Raw genomic sequence first — 16,565 nt, 5'->3', positions numbered from 1 at the left:
AGGTATTATTTAGAATAAACTTCATGTTCTCTACTTTAAAGGTACATTTCTTATTTTGTTATATAACATTCTTGATTACTTTTTTCCCTTAAAAGCCTGTATTAGGGGTATTTTCTTTGCTTTTTCTGGTCTGCTTGAGGATGTTAGTTTTACCTTCAGACTTGGCAAGCCACTATCCATGTTGAAAATCCTCTTCACTCTGAACTTTGTGACATTGCTCTATTGACTTCACCATTCATAGTTACAAATGATAAGTCCATTACACGTCTGATTCTCATTTGCTTGTTTTTTCTTTGGACTAAAGAAATTACTTGAGATGTATTTGTTTGGTAGTTGACAGGGATACTCTTAGTCTGGTGTCTTCAGCTCATGAAATGTTGTAAGGGTTTTTCTAGCAGTTTGTGAAGGTCTTTGTTCTGTCTACAGGCTTCCTCCTACCCAGGAGGACTGACTCTGGGGCTCCATGTGTGAGTGGGTGGGTCATGCTGAGAAAGAAAAGCCTTTGATGGTCAAAGTAGGAGAGAAAGTCCTGGAGGCAGATTTCTGTCCTGTGCTCAGGTTTCTTCTAAGACTGATGGGAAATCTGGTCCTAAGTTTTCCATGTTTCCATAGGCCTTGACCTCTGCTTGTTAGACTCCTTTGATGCTTAGTTTCTCTGTTAATCCAGTGCCGTGTAAACACAGCTTTGTGTGTTCCAGAAAATCTTCAGCTTCTGGTCAGTCCATGGCACTCTTCCCTGTTTTCCAGTGTCACTATATTCCTTGTCATTTCGATGAGTTTCAAGAAGATAAACACGTGAGCTTAATCAACTGTCTTAAACTACATATCTCTAGAATTTATTCCATATAGTACTTATTACAATTTATTGTCCTTCTAATATTTTATATGGTTGCACAGATTCTTGCATGATTTCTGTAGTCTTCTTCTTTGATCATTTGACCTTTCTTTACAGGGTCGGTTCTGGACATTACACAGCATACGCAACTCACGAAGGTCGCTGGTTCCATTTCAATGACAGTACTGTAACACTGACCGATGAAGACACCGTGCTGAAGGCCAAGGCCTACATCCTTTTTTATGTGGAACGCCAGGCCAAAGCTGGATCGGACAAACTTTAATACCTCCTCCAAATCATTATTTGTCAACTATACCGGACAGACATTTCCAATTTTCCATAAATACTTGATCTAAGATTTAATTTCATTATGCACTTTTCAGTCTCCTGTTTTGGGTTTAGTTTTATTTTGTCAATGGTAGTGACTTATTGAACATGGGCACCAACTAATTTTTTTTTTTTTAGTTCTACCAGAAAACCTCAGCAGATATTTTGATTTGCTGCTTTAGTTGTAATAATTCAGTTTTTATATGTAGTTTCAAGAACTTAGTTCTATTTGACTTTTTTATATTAATGTTCAGTTCTCACTTTGAGGCACATTTACATCAATGCTTTGTTACTCTCATATGCTGAAAGCGAGAGATGTTCACGATTGTGAAGAGCAGTGTAACCACCTGCTGCCTTCTCACAGATCAAGGGAGCTCAGGTTGGCTCTAAACCAAGTTATCATGTGTGCTCGTAAATTTGTGGCTCACAAGAGTTCAGTGACTGCTCAGTAATCATTCTTTCTGCTTGTAAAAGAGAACAGGAAGGGCATCATTAAATAGACCAGGTGACTGCTGCTCTTGATATCTCTCAAAGGTGCTGTTTATCAGCACACACTAAATAAATCAGTTGATTTAGTTGTACCTACATTGCAAATTCAAGAATTACTTTTTTTGTTTGTTTGGGGGCACTTTCATAGATGAGATAGGGGTACTGTACAGTCCAAATAAGACCAAATACACTTAAAAGTGTTTCAGAAATTCCGTGACACAGCTCCATGTTATCCAAGTGTTATTTGTCCAGTGTGAAGAAACTGTAGTGTCGTGTTTGCCTTTTTGAGTCAGCACCTAATTCCCCCATTGGTTGTAGCACTGGGATTAACTGCATGTCCACTCTGGTCTTACTTCTTACTTGGCCACCAGAGGTTGAGATGCTACCTTCCAAAGTTGATTCTGACCATCACCTAAACTTCGGGTAACACTGTGGAGTCCACAGGAGGAAACTAAAGTCTTTAAGTTTTAACAACTCTTTAAACCTCTCACTGGCCTATGCTCATAGCAGAGCAAATGAAAATATTTTCACTTTGAATAAGCAGAGTTTTTGTTGTTTAGCTTAGCAGTCTTTTGAAATTGTTTTCAAGAAAAGTAGGCACCGGCACTACTTAGCTTTAATTCAAATTGAAATCTGGAACCAGAATCCCATCTAATGAAGCTTCCTGTGCTTTCCTCAAGTGTCTGAGTCAGCCTGCTGATCTTGGGGTGCTGGTGCACAGCGTGCAAATTAGTGAGAGGAGGAGGGGGCTCCAGCTAGGCCTGTGCGATAGGACCAGCACATTGTCACGTTCGCTCCTTGTTCCAGTCGGTATTTTCCTCTTGTCCCAGTTCTCTACAAGTTGTTACGGGGGGCAGAATGTAGTTAGTTTATGTTAAGCCAGCCAATCATACTTTCTCATATTTTTTTCTGTTAAAAAAAAATGGTCCAGATTTTAAGTGTATGGATGTAAAAGAAAGTTGAGTGGCACTCCCCCTAGCTTGGATATTTGAAGCTGCGGAAACAGAGCTGCTTCATTCCCACTTTAATATTAGCTGGAAAAATCCCACATTTTCTCAGAGCAGAACACACCTGCTAAACCGTTTAAAATAACTAGGAGCAAATTATGTCTGAACGTCTACCATCCAATACAGTGGTCACTGGCCACGTACAGTTAAGTGTTGATTTTAATTAAAAATATATTGAAAACTCAGTTCTTCACACTGGTCATGGTTCAAGTTCTCAGCAGCCACTCGGCACAGGCCCACCTAGGGCTGGACAGTTCCACCTGTGGGCAGAGCTCTCAGATGGTGCTGGTCTACAGTTTCACTCCAGAGAAAAAAGCTTTGCCAGCATGTAGAGATCTTAGAACTTAGAGAGCCCAGAAGATAAAATTAAGAGGAAAACATGTATTTAAAACAGTTTACAATGGTAAATTACATACGTCGAGCCACAACTTTTTGAACTACAAAAATGACAATTTCACATAACTTGATCTACTGTATCAGTACATTAACATCACATGACATTGAACTAGAAATGTGCATCTCCTCTGACCTCACTCCTATGAATCCAGTCTCTCTTGCTTAGAAGATACACAGCGGTAACTTGTAACATTTGCACTTAGATCACTAGTCTCTGCGTGGGCAGCAGTTACAATTCCAACAAGAAAGCCTCCGGCAGTGTTCATGGAGGAAAATGGCCTCTACCAAATGGAACTTACAACAGACTAGACTACTTTGTTGGGGAAAGTGGTGCTTACACAGGCAACATGTTGGCTTAAGAGATGAACACACTTCCTCTATTGAATTTTGGAGTGTTTCTATCTCTTCATTTGATTAAAGCAGACATGCCTGAAGGATACCATGAAGGTTCTTTGGAAAAGCGACTGGATCCATGTGAACTGTGCACTTGAACACCAGTGATGTAAATGTGCCTATTTCTGTTTTGAAAATTTAACTGTGCAGCCTTATCACGCCTATTTTGAAAGCTGACCTTCGTGCTCTTCAGGGCTGTTCCCTGGTGCCGTGTTGCCTCTAGCACGTGTGTGGCTTCCCACTCAGAGAGCAGTGCTGAGGCAGGGCCTCGCGCCAAGTCACAGGGCTCCTTGGAACAAAACTTCCTCAGAAGTCCTCCCACACAGGTGGGTGACAGAAACAGTTTGTGGCAACACAAATCTCTCTCCATGGTGGAGAAAACCTTTGCTTATCCACTGGATTCTACTCAGTGTCTAGTGATGACAAATGTAATAGAATTAAACCAGTAAAGTGTATGGGCCCTGGTTAAGTGTTAAATGTGTATCTCACCTGTGGAACCTGCTCAGCAGCTTGGTTTCTAGGGTTGGGGACATATTTATTTCTTCAAGCCAAACCTCTCCATTGGTTTAGTGTGTGTACATATGTCTAAGTACACTTATCCCACTTCCACCTCTACCATCCCCTAAACTCTCACGTTCCCTTTATAGCTGAAGTGGCCTCTTCACGTGGGCCCTGGAGAAGCTCCTGAGCAAAGTCTGTTTCTGCAGCCAGGAACAGATAAGGGGGACCAGAGCGTGGCTGCAGGAGGGTGCCCACAGCGCAGGAAGGAGTGGGAGTGGGTGGCATCATGCTGTAGTCCAAGGTCTGTGCATCACCTCGCTGGGTGAGGACCTTCCCCCTCAGGTCTGACTGCGATGGACTTCAGACTTCCCTCTGTGAGTGTTGGTTGTGTGAGAGGTAATCATTTCCACTGAAACCTAATTTGTATGATGCTGAGAGGATTACTTGTGCAAGTGACTGATTTAAGTTGTAATCATAGCCCTTTTCTGCTTCACCAACCTGAACTTTTATGGAAAGTATCATTAAAGATCTGGTCTCTTCCCTTTTGACTATTATTTCTGAACCTCTTTCAGTGGAGCTAAGTGATGATGTACTTGCTCAAGCTACAGGCCTTTGGAATGAGTCAACAGGTAGCAGGTTTTTACGAACCCCTCATCACCTGGGGCTGCTGGTACACTTGGGCCCAGACAGAATGACCTGGAGAGGCAGGGTTGGTGGCAGCAGGTCATCCAGTGCCACAGGCAGGTCCCAAGGGAGCTCACCCGCACTGCGTGACTTCGTCCTGTTCTTCCTTGTGACACTGATTTTATAAGAATGAGGTCCACTTGCCTCCGTCAGAGCCAGACTACTTTGAGGAACCAGGTTTGGGGCTCTGGGCAAAGGATCAAACAGGGAAACAACTGCCACTGTTAAAGACTAAATGCCTGCTTTACAGTAAGCTCCTGTAAGAAACGCCCTGTGTCCACACCCATCGTTTTTCTGGTACTCATTTGCCTGTTTCTGTCAGTCTTCTAAAACTGAAGACAGACGCCTGCAGCCCAAATGGTTTTGCCTCCAGTTCCCAAATTGCACGTTTCCTTTTGGCAGCCATGCTGGTCAGAGGCTGTGGAGGAGCCGAGCTCCACAGGGCGGAGAGGGAGGGGCTTGGAGGAACAGCTGCCAGAACACCCGGCTGTGAGTCACAGCCCTCCCTGTAGGCAGGCATGCCTGTGGACCCACCCTATATTCTGGGGTGCCTCCTACCACCCCACGTGAGGAGCAGTGATGTGGCCCGGCTCTGCCCATATTTGCTGCTCAAGCAGAGCTGTTGAAGTGCAGCTTGGGAGACACAAGTGTGGCTGGCATGCTTACACTACTCTGCCTTTAAGAAGGTGAAAGAACCAACTACTTCCAGGGATCAGCCCTCTAAAAAGTACTGGTTTGGAAAGGATTCAGGAGGGAAATCCTAAAGGCTTTCCAGTAAACACACCTGTGGTGCAGCAGTACCTTTTATATAAGTTTAACTAGAGCCCAAAGAGGGACTCTGGCTGTCAGCTGTCATTTGAACAATTAAAATGATTAGTGTGAAGTATGAGCAGTTCCTAGGAACCCTTTCCTTGAGAAATACATCTTGCTTTTGGCTGTTTTCTTGATGTATGTTGTTTTTAAGAAAAGTCATGCTTTCCACTTGACCTTGGCAGTGGTGGGGTAACCTGGGCACAGGGGACCACTGAGACTGGCTCCTCAAAGCAAGGGAGTGCGCCACAATGGCTACATTCACCCCTAGGCTGCATTCTGCTTTTACAGGCAAAGCTGCACCAGGTCTGACCAAGCCTCAGTTCCGGAAGAGGGTCCTGGCACGTGTGCTTCATCTGCACAAGGGGAAACAGTATTCCCATTCCTTCCAATTCTAATTATGTGAGAAAGGAACCAATAGTAACCACTGAGGTGGCCTCCTCTAGCAGAGGAAAAATGGTTCTCATCTCACTACTGCAGCCCCCAAACCAAGCAAGACATAGGAGTTCACAGGAGGGGAAATAGTAGGGTCTGGTGAAGGACTGGGAGCGAAGCGGTACTAGAAAATGGATCCAGAGATTAAGAAATCTCAGTTTTGTGTTAGGAAGGGAGAACTCATGAATAAAACCTCCAGGCAACTTACCTAGCAGCTTAACTGCCGGGAACTAAACTACACACATTCACAAGGAGGATGTGTGGCTGGCTTACAGGGCAAGAGTAAAATACTTCAACTTGTAATTGCTTTAAGCAGTTTTGTATTAAGAGTTACTTCATCCATCCTGGCACTTGGGGAAATATAGATTTAGATACAGCAGGACACGTAACTGGAAAAATGTAAAGCCAAGTAAACAAGTTTAAAATGTGACACACACACACACACACACAAGAACCCTGGAGAGCGAGAAGCTACTCAACACGAATCTTTTATGGAAAAGCTCAGGGTAAAAACAGAGCCAACTGGGAAATCCCTCTGCTTGGAGGGAAGCAGCAGGATTTGAAGGTAGTTCAGCCTAGGCTGGAAACCATCACTATGGAACAAAATAACTGAAAAGGGGCATCAACCATGGCTTCTGCTTACACCTCCGAGCATAAAACCATCACCTTTAGTTCTTTATAGACAGCAGGCTTCTTCATATTGAAAGTAGAGCCGAAGACTCATATTGATGTCCCAGGAAATAAAGCCAGATACTATTTACAATGAGAGTCCCTCCCAGTGAGTAGAGGCTGCAAGCCCGGACAAAGGTGGTCCAGCCAACACCTCGAATGAAAATGCCAAAAGAGCTCTCTGCCTAATACCATTGTCAGCTAAAAGGAAAGAAATCCCCTTTAAGGAGGCTATTGAACTTCAATATACTGCTTTTCTGCCAGGGTTTTCAATTCCTCTGAACATAAGCCGAGCCACAGACTGCCCCACGTATGTCTGGGTCTGGGCTTCCCTCCTCCTCAGAGCGCCAGCACCAGTTGTCGGCCAAAAATAAACACCATTCTTCAACCATATATGTCCACCAGCCCGGAGCTGGGGAGGAGCAGCTGGAGGTAGGTCAGGTCCCTGGGCTCCAGCCACACTCAGTGGTGTGGCCACTGCGTACCATGCACATCACCCAGCTCAATCGGGAGTGCCTGCTGCACCTCTTCTCCTTCCTGGACAAGGACAGCAGGAAGAACCTTGCCAGGACCTGCCCCCAGCTCCAGGACGTGTTTGAGGACCCTGCACTCTGGCCCCTGCTGCACTTTCGTTCCCTCACAGAACTCAAGAAGGACAACTTCCTCCTGAGCCCGGCGCTCAGGAGCCTTTCCATCTGCTGGCACTCCAGCCGCGTGCAGGTGTGCAGCATCGAGGACTGGCTGAAGAGCGCCCTCCAGAGGAACATCTGCAGCCGGCACGAGAGCCTAGTCAATGATTTCCTCCTCCAGGTGTGCGACAGGTAGGCCGCCTCCTGAGCAGCGCTGGCATCCAGAGCTCTGGGAGGCTCCTGGGGGTCTGGGAAGAGTGAATTACGAGACCAAGATGGTTCTGCTTCTGGGTGCCTCAGCCTAGGCCCAAGGCAGACCCTCCAGGCCCACCCACTGCACAGTCTCCACAGGATGGACAGAATTATGGGGGGAAAGGGCGCCAATCCTCCTCTTAGCCTCACAGGTCCTGGAGCTGCTTCAGCAGAGAGGAAGAACTAGGCTTCAGCCTCTCCCTGTGCTTCTGGCAGCTGTCCTCCCTGGCAGCCATTAAGGGCTGGGTGGGTCCAGCTGGGCCTTCATTTTCAGTGTCAGGCCCCAGGAAAAGGTTTCAAGATTCAGCAATCAGCTCACCCCCTTGACTCTGCTCCTGGCAAGCATACCCCAAGACCTGTGAAGTGCAGCTGAAGGAGGGTTAGGCTGCTCAGCTCTGGGTTAGATGAACCAATCCAGGCTCCAGCAGGGGTGCAGACAATGGTTTCCTTATGAGAAACTTACTCATCTTCACAGTACCTGAAGTTACTGCGAGGATCAGTAAACTGAAGGGAAGAGTGCTGTAGCCCAAGTTCTCAAATGAGTAAATCAAAAAGTCTGACAGGTTGTGTGATTTGTGCCACAGTCTAGGATTATCTGATTTTAGCAAATAAAGATTCAAGAGGCCCAGATAAATTTGAACTTCAGATAGACGGAATAATTTTTGGCATAAGTATGTCCTAAATACATCCTATATTTGACCTGTCGACCCCACAGTGGCAAGACTCCCTTCAGTGTCACAGCCTCCTGCCCAGAGCAGTCCACGAAAGAATAGCCTTCCTCAGCCAGGCTCTCCCTGAGCCTTTACCAGTCCTGACCTGCCTTTGAGGAAATGATCCCCTCGTTCACTAACAAACTAGGTTCAGTCTGCTTGTTGCCACCCAGGTTTAACAGCTGCTGTATTCTGGCAGCCTAACAAAGAACAGAAGCAAATAGTGTAGTGGCCCCTCCTTTTTTTTTAAGGCCATAGAAGAAAATAGATGGATTTGGGGTTGGTCCCTAATGAGACCATGCCATTTTGATGGGTTTAACAAGACCCAGTAAACAAACAGGGAAGTGATACATGCAGGGCAAAAAGCCTGCCCTAAATTTCTTCCATTCTTCTTGTAAGAGAAGCAGGTATAACCCCCCAAACTAGCAAGGCGTGGACTGTACGTGTCTGGGTACAGCGCGGGTCATGAGCGTCGTACAAAAGCAAAGGGCTTGGGGCTGAGCCCCCCGGTACTGCTACTGTCTGACCATGTGACGCCCCAGCCCAAATATTTAAATTAATTCAACTTCATTTCTTCCCCTGTGAAATGGGATAAACTGCATTATCTCACAGGATACTTTGGGATTAAATGACACAGTAGCACTGTTACATAGTAGGTACTGATACCTGTGCACCAAACCTAGATCTGGCCATCACCTGGGGACAGCTAAGGATGGCTGCGTAGGGAGTCCATGGTTTCTTTTGATGGTTTCTTCCTGCCTCCGGATTATTCTAAAGGTTCTCAAGAGAAAGGAATCATGTTAACAGCCTTGGGGCTTGAACGCCTACCTATTCCTCACCACCACCATGAAGATAACAGTTTCTCTCCCACTTGACAGATGAAGAGGTGGTGCAGCAAGGTTCAGGTATTTGTCCTGAGTCAGATAGCAAATAAGACACAGGCAAATCACTTGAGCTCCCTGAGCCAGTTTCCTCATTCAAGAGACTGGGGGTGGAAGGCAGATATGAAGACTAAGGAAGATGTGCAAACTTGGAAAGATGGGGTGTTCTTGGTGTGTGGTTGCGGCCACGTCCAGTCTACTTTAGTTCCTTATTTCCTTCCTAAAGCAAAGGGAGCTGAGCTGGCTCGGTCAGGTGCAGCCCAGGGGCACTGAGGGAGGCTGATGGGAAAAGGGAAATCCTCTGTGGCCTGGCTCCAGCTTCCTCTGGCAAGAGGAAGCCAAGGCCTGCACCCATGAGACAGGTTCTTGACTGGAAGCAGTCTGGTCCTGCCTGCTCCCAGGAAACATGGCTTAGAAGCGCCTACAGAAGGCCTTGCACAGGCTCCAGACACTTCTAATCTCATTTAGTCCTCAGGACAACCCCACTGGAGGGCATTATTCTCTCCCAGCCAACCTCAAACATACATACCAGGTAATGAGTGACAATCAAGGTCACGGCACAGAGAAGCCACCTCCAACTTTGCTCAAGATCTTTTTCCCAAGCAGTTGCTGGTAAGGTTGGTGCAGAGACAACCCCCTACCCCCATGCTTTCTGGACAAGCTACCTGTGTCCCTGACTGTATCCACAACAGGCCTGGGTCTAGCTACCTGTGGATCTTGACTTCTGGCAGGCTGGCATCCCAGTGGAGTTGCAGTAGCTGCCTCAGTAAATTGAGCTGAAACCAGGGCTCTAGAACTCAGAACCAATACTTATAGGGGGCCCCGATGGCCAAGAGTTGTAATGGGCCTGACTCTAAGACACTTCACAGGAAACCCTCTCTGCACTGTCCTGCCGAGATCACCAGGGCCTCAGCTTGAAGCTAGACTTGAGCTGTCACCATGCACCGCTTTCCTCACCCTCCTAGAAACCAGCATCGCCTATGTCCACAGCAGGACGGGGGTTTGTGCTCCTGGGGATAAAAGCCCACTCATAGCCAAGTATGGTGAGGTGGAGTAGCAGAAGAGCAAGGGAAGTGGGTCCCAGTTCAGATCCCGGTTGTGTCACCGTGGGCAACTTCCCAAAGGGAAACTCGCTAGATCCGATGAAAGCAAAGATCGCTCAATCGGATCCAACTCTTTGAAACTCCATGGACTATATAGTCCATGGAATTCTCCAGGCCAGAATACTGGAGGTAGTCTTTCGCTTCTCCAGGGCATCTTCCCAACCCAGGGATCGAACCCAGATCTCCCGCATTGCAGGCGGATTCTTTACCAGCTAAGCCACAAGAGCTAGACCCGGTACTCCTCTATAAGATGCGGTCTCCCAAAGTTGGCACTGGGGCCAACCAGCCAGGGAGCTAGGGGGCGTGACCGGGGGCGGCCGCACGCTAGCAGGCTAACCGCATCCTCCTCGGCCCGGGCCCGCGTTCTCTCCGCAGGTGCCCCAACCTGGCATCCGTCACGCTGTCTGGCTGCGGCCACGTCACCGACGACTGCCTGGCGCGTCTGCTGCGCTGCTGCCCGCGCCTGCGCGCGCTGCACCTGGAGAACTGCGCGCGCGTCACCAACCGCACGCTGACGGCCGTGGCGGCGCACGGGCGCGCGCTGCAGACGCTGCACGTGGACTTCTGCCGCAACGTGAGCGCGGCCGGCCTGAGGCGGCTGCGCGCCGCGTGCCCGCGCCTGACGCTGCGCGCCGAGCACAGCGCGGCCATGATCCCGGACCAGCTCCCGCGCGGCCCGCACGCGCCCGGCGCCGCCCTCCGCAAGTTGCTTTTGCGCTAGGCCCGCCGGGCCGCGGGGCAGGACACCGGCCCCAGGTCTCCGAAGGAGCTACTTGTGTTGAACGCCAGCTCCTAGACAGCCGCCACATCTTCAGCCAAGACGGATACAAGCGCCCACCCCATATTACGATTTTATACATTGGCTGAGTGCGAGATTTGATGGCCGGATGCTTGGAAAACGCTCGATTGTTTCTCGCTAAACACCAGCACACTTTTGTTTACCCTGCGACCCGGGTTCTCCACTTGGGCTCTATCCCATGCTTCGCGGCTGAGGCTGCAGCTGCGGGGAGGGGAAGGGGACGGGGGTGTCCTTAATCACCCCCGTGGGGAAGTGTGGCCAACCCGAGCTCCCCAGGGGTGTGTGAGGGACAACCCTCTCCCCAACCCCTCCTTGCTGCGCCAGAGGAAGAAGGGGTAGAACCCTGGGCCTGAGAGAGCCGAGCCTTTGCTCCTTGCCCACCCCCAACTCTATTTGAGCGATTCTAGAAAATTCTTGTTGATGTGATTCTTTCATAAACTGCAGCTATGCTTGTTTTCTACCGTTCTCCCATCCATCAAAAACGAAGAAAATCATTGGACAACCCCAAAGTAAAGACTTAAAAGCAGCAGCCCTGGTTAAATCTTTGGTTAACGGAACCATTAAAAGCCAATGCAAAGTTAAATTTTTACCTGCTAGATTTGAACGTTGGGCACACGCCTTGAGTTCAATTTCATAGCTTTAGTCACTGCTGTCCCACCTTTAGGCACCAAAGTAGAGGCTTTCAGTCATCAGTCACCTGCAGCCTCCTGGTTCCAGGTACAGCGCGAAAATTTGGGGGAAGAGGGGAAGGCAGGGAGAATGGTGAAGTGGTGGGCGATATTCACCCTGGCTACTCCCACCACCAGCTGAGATCAAGGCCCTTGACCCACCTGAGACCAGGTGTTTCTTCTTTGTGAAAGGGGCTATTGATGCCTACTCACTGATGTTGGGCTGCACCTGTAGGCCTACAAGGCCTGCACTTGCCCAGCTTTAATTCTGAGAAAGAGCCCAGAGTCAGCAACAGAGACATCAATGGTTTAATGGATGGAGGAAACTTACATGTCTGAAGCAAGGTCCTGGAGTGACACCCCACTGCATGCAGCAGGCAGGACATTGTGGCAGTCTTTGCTTGGGAGAGGGGAGGGGAGATGACCAGTTATAGGGCAATTCATGTCAGGTGGGCTCATTAGTTACCAAGGAAACCAATGGGGGGCATGCCACTCAGGGACCCTTTGATATAAACAATCATCAGCTGGGGCCTGGGGCAAGTATCTAGGAAGATCAGTCCTGTATGTGTAGGGTTTAGGTGAAACAGGTACCTGTCAGGTAGGGGACTTACAGAGAACAAGAGAACAGCTATCTTGAGGGGCCTGACCAAACATATGGGTTCCTTATTCATTGCCCAGATATTAGGGAAACAGCCAAGGAAAAAAAAGACATTCTCATGGATCTTATGTTCTAGTGGGGGAAAAGACAGTGTACAAGCCAGTGTATAAGAAGATAAGTACTGGGGAAGAGGGGAAAGTACAGGGTAAAGATATTTGGGGACTACTGACTAGGGCCAGGAAAGGAAAAGCAACTTAAAAGAGGTTGACAAATGTAAGCCCCCTTGAGAAGGAGGCATCTGAGAAATGAAGTGGAGGGGTGCAGCATCTGGAGGAAAATATTCCAGACAGAGGGAATAGCTGCCAGCACAAAGGCCCCAGACTAGGAGCATGGCTGGTATGTTGTGGCTGAACAGAGTGAGTGAGGTGAGGAGACAAGGTGAGCAGAAGAGATGATCAGAAAAAAAGGGATAAAGGAGGCCTCAGTGGTTATTATGAGGATGAAACAAGAGCTGGAGATCCCCACACTCAGGCTACCCCCAGCAGGCGCCAGGGCCCCAAGATGATGATGGTGAAGGCCCAGAGGTGCTGAAACTTCTAGGCAGAGTCTGTGAGCAGGCAGACAGCATCTCACCTTGCCTAAACCCCTCCAGGGACTGCTGAAGGCCTCAGTTGCTGCCCCTGGGCCCCTGGTTGGACCAGCACTTAGCCCCGAAATAAAATCCCATTTCATCCCCCTGTAGGAAAAGCCAGGCTTGCAAAGCCACCAGCTTCAGTGGAATGGGAGGGCCCACTATTAGCCTATGATACGCAGGCTTCCTCTGGGTGATTTTCTAGTTTACCCACCATTGCTCTGAACAGTGGAGAGAGGCTTTTTAAAGGAAATTAATTTTTCAGCCACTACTGAAAACAATGTTGAAAGCAAGCTCAGGCTTCCAGGGAGTTAAATGTTTGTTTAAAATGAAGCCACTTAAACCCCATGGATTTGCTTTCATCATCTCTGATAAGCCCCAGTTCCCAGAGGTCCCATTTGCCCTGGGTTGGTGGTTTAGTCTGGGGAACAACAGGATCCTGGTTTCTAGCACTCCTCTGACCAAGCACAGGTCTGACCTCTCCACACCTCAGCGTTCTTACCTGTGTATTGGGATAGCAAGAAAATCTTGCTTTGCAGAGTTCTTTTAAGAATCATGGGACTGTGTTTGTAAAGCAAACAAAGGTTATTGTAAGTTCAGTTGGAATGTCAGTAACGTGCATTCCCTTGAGGCTCCTTTTCCCACAGAAGCTCTTTTATAATGAGGGTTCAGTTCCCTTTGATGCCTAGTAAACCCCCATGTACCAAGACTAGTGATCACAGCACTGAAGCTGTGCTGACAGCTGTGTCCAGCATTGTTTCTAGGGCTCGTTAGGCCCCGCCCCCTGCAGGGGAGCTTTGGGTCCCTAAGCCCAGGCCCATCTGAGATGCTTCCAAAAGGCAGGCACTGACTCTCCAGCCTGCCTTCTAACAGTCACTGTTCACAGCAAAGGCAGTGGGCAGAACACAGTGCCCTGCTTAAGTCTTTTCTCAGACTTGCAGATACCAGGGGGCACTGTGTACTTAATTAACTCACCAACTCATTCATTGCACAATCATTTACTGGGTACTGGCCCTGGGCTGGGCTAGGCCCTACTTCAGGGGAGTCAGTCTAGTCAGAAGATGTGCTGCTGGGGTTGGGAGGGCGTTTTGAGTTCTCTCTCAGCTCTGCCATCTGTAACTTCTGACAAGTTATGACTTCTCTGAACCTCCATTTCTCTATTTGTAAAATAGGATAGGTACACTTTCGGTGACACTGAGACAAGATTATGTCTAACTGTGTAGTGCCTGGAAGGGGGAGGGTAGGGAGAGGCAGCCTCACATCCATGGTGGGGTTATGCCTGGCAGAACCCAAAAGGCCCAGGCACTGGGAAGCAGCAACACATGTTGAAAGACATGACCTTTAAGCCAGACCTGGGACTGACTCCAGTTCCCGTAAGGTTGGTATCAGCAGGCACAGCTCAGAAAAGACAGGAAGCCCAATGCATCTCCAGAGAGGGATGAGCTGGGGGAGATGGGAGCCTGACCCAGAGCCACCTGGAAATGGGCCTGGGGGTTATCTGTGCCCTCAGAGCCTCCATTAGAACAGATCACAGACTTTGCCTAGGTCCTGAGTGCTAACTCTTTTCACTCTGTTTTGGCCAAGGCAGCCAAAGTGAAAGCTAGGGGGAGGGTGCAGAACCTCAGCACCAGAGCAGAACAGTGCCCCCTAGTGGGGGGCTGACCCCAGTCACCACATTGTACTGGCTGACCCTCAGTGCAAACATAGACTGGGGCCACATGCTCTGATCAGGGGCTCCCAACTGCTCCCTAGGAAGCAGAACCTGCTGGGGGGATGCTGCCTTCCAAAGCTTGTCTTAAGGGACACACTGGCCTGTTTCGGCACAGGCTAAGCATTTGCAGGGGACTGACTGTGCTCCCTCAACTCTACTAGCAGTGTGCTGAGAGGAAGCCAGGACTCCCAGCTCTCATCTATTAAGTACCTGTGATCCAGCACTCTCCTTCTCCTGACGTTGAATTCTTAGTCTGTAAAGGGAGAGACCATGTGATGCCTTAGTTCTAGCATTCCTTCAACTCTGGGATTCAATGCCCAAGACTTGGTTTTTGCTAAACCCGAGCTCAGCAGATGTAGGTTTCATCTGGCTGACAGTGCTGGGCAAAGGCCACAAAGCTGGGAGGCCACACCAAAGATGCATCTTGAAAGGGCCTCTGAGGAAATCTTAAAGGTTGGGGGTAAAAGGCTCTCGAGACCATCTAAGGGTGACAAAAACTGCAAGGATTTGTTAACTGACTAAATCCAGCAAGGAAAGAAAAAGACCTAAACCTCTATGGGGGTTAAAACTGAACCAAGCGGGGCGGGGGGGGGGTGGTGGGGGGGGGGGCGCGGAATAGTTGCACTAGGCTAATTTCAGGTCCTCAGATCAGGGACTCCTGCCTTCTCCTCTCTCCTACAGCTTCCAAAAGTAGAATGAAGCAAAATGATAGGTTTCCAGCAAAGAAATGGTATCTGTTACAAAACCAAGGTGTCTCTCTAAGTTTCCTAACACAGTTAGGGCTTCTGAGAAGCCATCCGTTAGGCCTGACAGGTGGGAGCTGGAACCATGAGCATCAGCCTGCTGTGGGTGCCCTTTCCCCATGAGTCCAGAGCAAACTGTGGCAGCACAGCCCAGAGCCTCATGAAGCTCAAGGCCTCATTTTGATTTAAAATAGTCTCTGAGACTACAGACATAGCCTTCAGCTTGCACACCCTCAGCCCAGCTCAGCAAGAGGGAAGAACCACTGGTTACCAGGAACCAGCCCAGAGGGCCTGGAGAGAACCCTGTGGTGCAGTCCAGGACCTCCGCAGCACAGAGGCCTCTCTTCTCTGCAGTTCGTTGTTGACCTAGAGGCCCTGACGGTGCATTCCCACTCACTGAGTGGGTGCTGCAAGCACAAAGACCTTCACTGCTGCTTCTGACTGAGCTCTCAGGTCAAGTATTAAAGACCCAGACCCTGGAAGCTATGGTCTCCTCCTGAGACACAATTCCAACTGAAGTCTCTTTTCCATAAAACTAAAATGTCATCCTTCTAAATATTATTAGGCATATTCACTGGGAAATATCCATGCACCACATTATCTTGGCAAGCAAAACCACATTTTCCTTCCAATTTCTTTTTGCAAACACATGCATTTTACCTACTTTGTGGAAAGCAAGTACTTGAAAAGCTCGCTGTCTGGCACCTCATTTGAGCAGGCTGTCAACCTTGACCTTGTTCATGAAGTACACTGGAAGTATAGTGGGGCATGAACTTCTAATGGATGAAAGAGACAAGCCACCTGAAGGCTGTGCCTGCTCCCTGTTCCCACTCCCAGAGCCTTCACAGCTGCTCTCCAGATGGCCCGTTCTCCCAGAACTACATGCTCATTCTGACATGCCTGAGCAAATGAGCATATAGCCCAGGGCCTTCAAGGGCTGCGTTTAAGCACCAAGGGTGTAATCTTTTCCCCAGTCCCCCAAATAACTCCCTACCATCATTCAAGGACATAAAAGCCACTCCTCAGTTCTCATGTTAATTCACACATTCACATGGTCACTCATTCACGTAAGTGCCCACCTGGCCACCTTCCAGAGTAGATGACATGTACTGTAAACTGCCCTGCTCATTAATTCCATCACTGTTTCCACTGGTTCCTCAAAGGGCAGTATGTGGGGGGGGGGGGGGGTGGCGGGGGCGGGGGGGGTGTGTGTGTCAGAACTGAGTAGAGCTGTATCCTGTACCAGGTATCCTGGGCTGTTTAAGAAAGGCTCCTATGAGTGTGTCACACTTTA

General features: G+C 48.7%; 2 protein-coding genes across 4 annotated transcripts in view; both read left to right on the top strand.

Moving 5' to 3' along the window:
• Positions 1 to 4,489, top strand: part of USP3 (ubiquitin specific peptidase 3) — a 102,786-nt gene extending 98,297 nt beyond the window's left edge. For all 3 annotated transcript variants that reach the window (XM_027553799.1, XM_027553800.1, XM_027553801.1), the window contains one exon: positions 953 to 4,489. In XM_027553799.1, the coding sequence (XP_027409600.1) occupies positions 953 to 1,118 (166 nt within the window). In that variant the 3' untranslated portion in view covers positions 1,119 to 4,489. The remainder of the gene's footprint in view (positions 1 to 952) is intronic.
• Positions 4,490 to 6,986: 2,497 nt separating this feature from the next.
• FBXL22 (F-box and leucine rich repeat protein 22) lies at positions 6,987 to 11,503 on the top strand. The gene is made up of 2 exons (XM_027553802.1): positions 6,987 to 7,367; positions 10,497 to 11,503. The coding sequence occupies exons 1-2, from the start codon at positions 7,033 to 7,035 to the stop codon at positions 10,840 to 10,842; spliced, it is 681 nt and encodes a 226-aa protein (XP_027409603.1). The 5' UTR covers positions 6,987 to 7,032; the 3' UTR covers positions 10,843 to 11,503.
• Positions 11,504 to 16,565: the final 5,062 nt, after the last annotated feature.

Source organism: Bos indicus x Bos taurus, chromosome 10 (genome assembly GCF_003369695.1).
Source record: "Bos indicus x Bos taurus breed Angus x Brahman F1 hybrid chromosome 10, Bos_hybrid_MaternalHap_v2.0, whole genome shotgun sequence".
Lineage (NCBI taxonomy): Eukaryota > Metazoa > Chordata > Mammalia > Artiodactyla > Bovidae > Bos > Bos indicus x Bos taurus.
Note: the sequence above shows the minus strand (reverse complement) of the source record. Positions and strands in the feature narration are given on the sequence as shown.

Coding starts and splice junctions, on each gene's coding strand:
- FBXL22 (XM_027553802.1), top strand. CDS start 7,033: ATGCACATCACCCAGCTCAATCGGGAGTGCCTGCTGCACCTCTTCTCC. Junction 7,368..10,496: donor CTCCTCCAGGTGTGCGACAG/GTAGGCCGCCTC, acceptor TTCTCTCCGCAG/GTGCCCCAACCTGGCATCCG.